At 29.8% G+C, this 2,902-nt stretch overlaps 1 protein-coding gene across 1 annotated transcript in view; it reads right to left on the bottom strand.

Annotated features, from left to right (window-relative positions):
• The window catches only part of LOC108554150 (dynein regulatory complex protein 1), a 6,002-nt gene extending 3,620 nt beyond the window's left edge, over window positions 1-2,382 (bottom strand). Inside the window, exons 1-4 of the mRNA XM_017909326.1 lie at window positions 2,243-2,382; window positions 1,886-1,994; window positions 943-1,293; window positions 2-269 (exon numbers count right to left, since the gene is read on the bottom strand). Coding sequence (XP_017764815.1) covers window positions 2-269; window positions 943-1,293; window positions 1,886-1,994; window positions 2,243-2,373 — 859 coding nt within the window. The 5' untranslated portion in view covers window positions 2,374-2,382. The remainder of the gene's footprint in view (window position 1; window positions 270-942; window positions 1,294-1,885; window positions 1,995-2,242) is intronic.
• Window positions 2,383-2,902: the final 520 nt, after the last annotated feature.

Genomic DNA, 2,902 nt, shown 5'->3' with positions numbered 1-2,902 from the left:
TGCTGAAGATTTTGTATTTCCAGCTCAAACATGATCTTTTGTTTCCTAAATTCCTCCTGGTGCTCTATCATTGCTTTCTGCATTTCCTCCTCATACTCACGCATCACTTCCTTTCTCTTCTCCCTCGCCTCGAAGGTATCATCTTGTAGTTTCTTAAATAACACGTTCCATTTTTCCAAAGAAGATTCCAAAAGTATTTTTCGTTCCGCTTCGACAACATTTTCGATCATCTCCACTTCATAGCGATAAGCTTTCGTCATTGTTTGTATCTAGAGAGAATGTTTTGAAGGTTTACAGATATTTCTATTTATTTTGCTCTTTAAGATTCGATTCTCTCTTAATCTTAACTAATAATATACTCCATTTTTAGAGATTTCACCTAAATTTTATATTGTAACAGTTTGTATTAGTATGCATTAATATTATATTACTTCGTCTCAACATTGTATTAATATTATATAAATATTATGTTAACATAAAAATAGGTTATCATATTTGATATAACTTTTGGTGACTTGAAACAGTCTAGTGACTTTTTCCTAAATCAACTTACTTTTTTCCATTTTTTTTTTTTTAATGTCATATTTTGTGTAATACTCTGCTATTCTTTTGTAATAGTTACAAGAAGCATTTTGAATAAAATATTTAACAGGTAAAAGCTATTTTGCCTATAGTTTAAGATATTGTACCAAAAGCGTTTTGATAAAATATCCGAAATAAAAATTTTTAATTTAAGTTTCATTCCCCCACTCCTACCTTCCTTCTAAATTTCCTTTTTATCGGTCACTAGGATCTTTCGAAATTTTATTTGCTATTTTTCCCAAAATTTGTTAAAATATCAAATCTTTTAGTACAGTTTTTAAAGTCATAAGAGATATTCAATATTTATTGAGCAATATAAAGTTTTAAAAACTTCGAAAGATTTGTGATCATTAAACTGACTTGATTCTCCATCCTTTCGATAAGCAAATCGACATCTTCGTTTTGTTTCTTTACGTCCTCAGCGAATTTCAAATCAGCATTGTTCAGCTCTTGTTTCAATTCCGCGATCAAGTCATCCTTTTTATTCAGTATCTCGAGACATTTGGCATTTTGAGCCTCCAGTTGATCGTGGATATCTAACGGGTGTTTAGTTGCAAGAATATCGGGCCACTTGTCTGTAATCTCACGATACTGCCCTGAACACTTTTTGTCTTCCTCTTCGAGCATTACCAGTAACCTCTCTCTCGTCTCCTGCATCTCTTTCCTTCTTTCTAATTCCTTTGCATCGTTTGCCACTCTAATGCCAGCGACCTATAAATACATCGATGCGTTATTATTATTTTGATTTTTATTACCCGTTCGCGACAATAATGCTAAAATTTGATAAACTAAAATATACTTTCAGAAACGACGTTCAAAATTCTGTATCGAAATGTGCACAACGATCGAACGATGATGAGAAAATAACGATGATATATTTATGTTATATTTATAATATTAATACATTCGAAGTATGTACGACATTTTTTTTTGGGAAAAAAATTAAATTTGGAACAAAATTCGTATCGCTTTTACAGTATTTTTACGTAATGGTACTTTCTAACAAAAATGACGTTCCACTTTATCTTATTAGTTGATTTTATATCGTTCTGAGTAATTTGTTGAGGTTATTATTACTATAAGAATCGATTTTACATAAATTAAATTAATTTGAAATTTATATACAAGTGAAATGCTAACAATATTTGTCTTATATGAATTACGTGATATATTTGTTAATTTTCAATGTACCGGATCCTGTATTGCGAAATTGTAGGTTTGTATAAAATGGTAATTGATGATGGTAATTTAATATATCGATAATTCGCGAAATGTGACCGTTGGCGATTCAAATTAGACGTACCACTTCATCACCTTCCGCGGCTAATTTTTCCAGAGCATCTACGCTGTCAAGAATTTGCTTTTCGATAGGGGTTATTTCTTCGACTTCCTCAACCTGGTCTTTTACCTGTCTAATATCACGAAATAATTAATTAAGCCTGCATCAGATCATACTATAAGTAGTTATATAAATATTTTTATCGAAAAAAGAATTATATTTCTTTCAATTAAATGAAAAATAGATTTTAAATTGGAAGAAACTAAGGGTACACTATGAAATATATAGAAGTAACTATTATCATATTTTTTAACTTGACAAATTTATAATTTAAACATGTTTACCATATGAAATGTTTACTAAATTTGATTCGATCCTTACTTATCTCGTGCTTGTAAACGACGTTGTACACGAAGCCTGCGTGCCAGCTTCCGCTCATTTGCATCAGATGATAAAATAGATGGTTCTTCCGAATGATCTGAGATTTCTGAATGTTTATCGTGCAACGACATATTTCTTAACTTATCAACACAACAATATTCCTGACAAAGTCAATAATTAAAATTACAATTGGAAACTTGAATATATACGTTTTAGTTTAATGCGTATCAGCTTTTAAAATTTGCATGCAACGTGAAAGGTTATACATTACTGTTGTATAAAAACTGACTATGATCGAAAGTAATTACGTGCTTCCAATTGCAGAAAATAAACAAATTTGTTTGTTCGATATGATATCATTTGTATTTACTGTTGGTAAGAGACGTATTTTTAATATTTATTTTTCCGACAGATGGCTCTGAGCGCAAGTAAAATAATGCTTCATAAGATATTTTCATTGGAAGCTGTCGCCACCGTCACCTACACGATTGAACAATATGTTTAATTGCTTTATAAATTAATAAATAATGGAATATAGCATAAAAAAATGTAGCTTTAAAAAATTTAATTAAAATTCGATAAAATTAAATTTTGGATATTAATACCAAAATGCAAATTTCTTTGTCATAAAATTATTTACAGTTAATATGTTGATTTAAC

This window comes from Eufriesea mexicana, unplaced genomic scaffold (genome assembly GCF_001483705.2).
Source record: "Eufriesea mexicana isolate 0111107269 unplaced genomic scaffold, ASM148370v2 scaffold17514, whole genome shotgun sequence".
NCBI classification, from domain to species: Eukaryota; Metazoa; Arthropoda; class Insecta; order Hymenoptera; family Apidae; genus Eufriesea; species Eufriesea mexicana.
The sequence above is the reverse complement of the archived record's forward strand: the minus strand, read 5'-3'. Positions and strand labels throughout refer to the sequence as shown.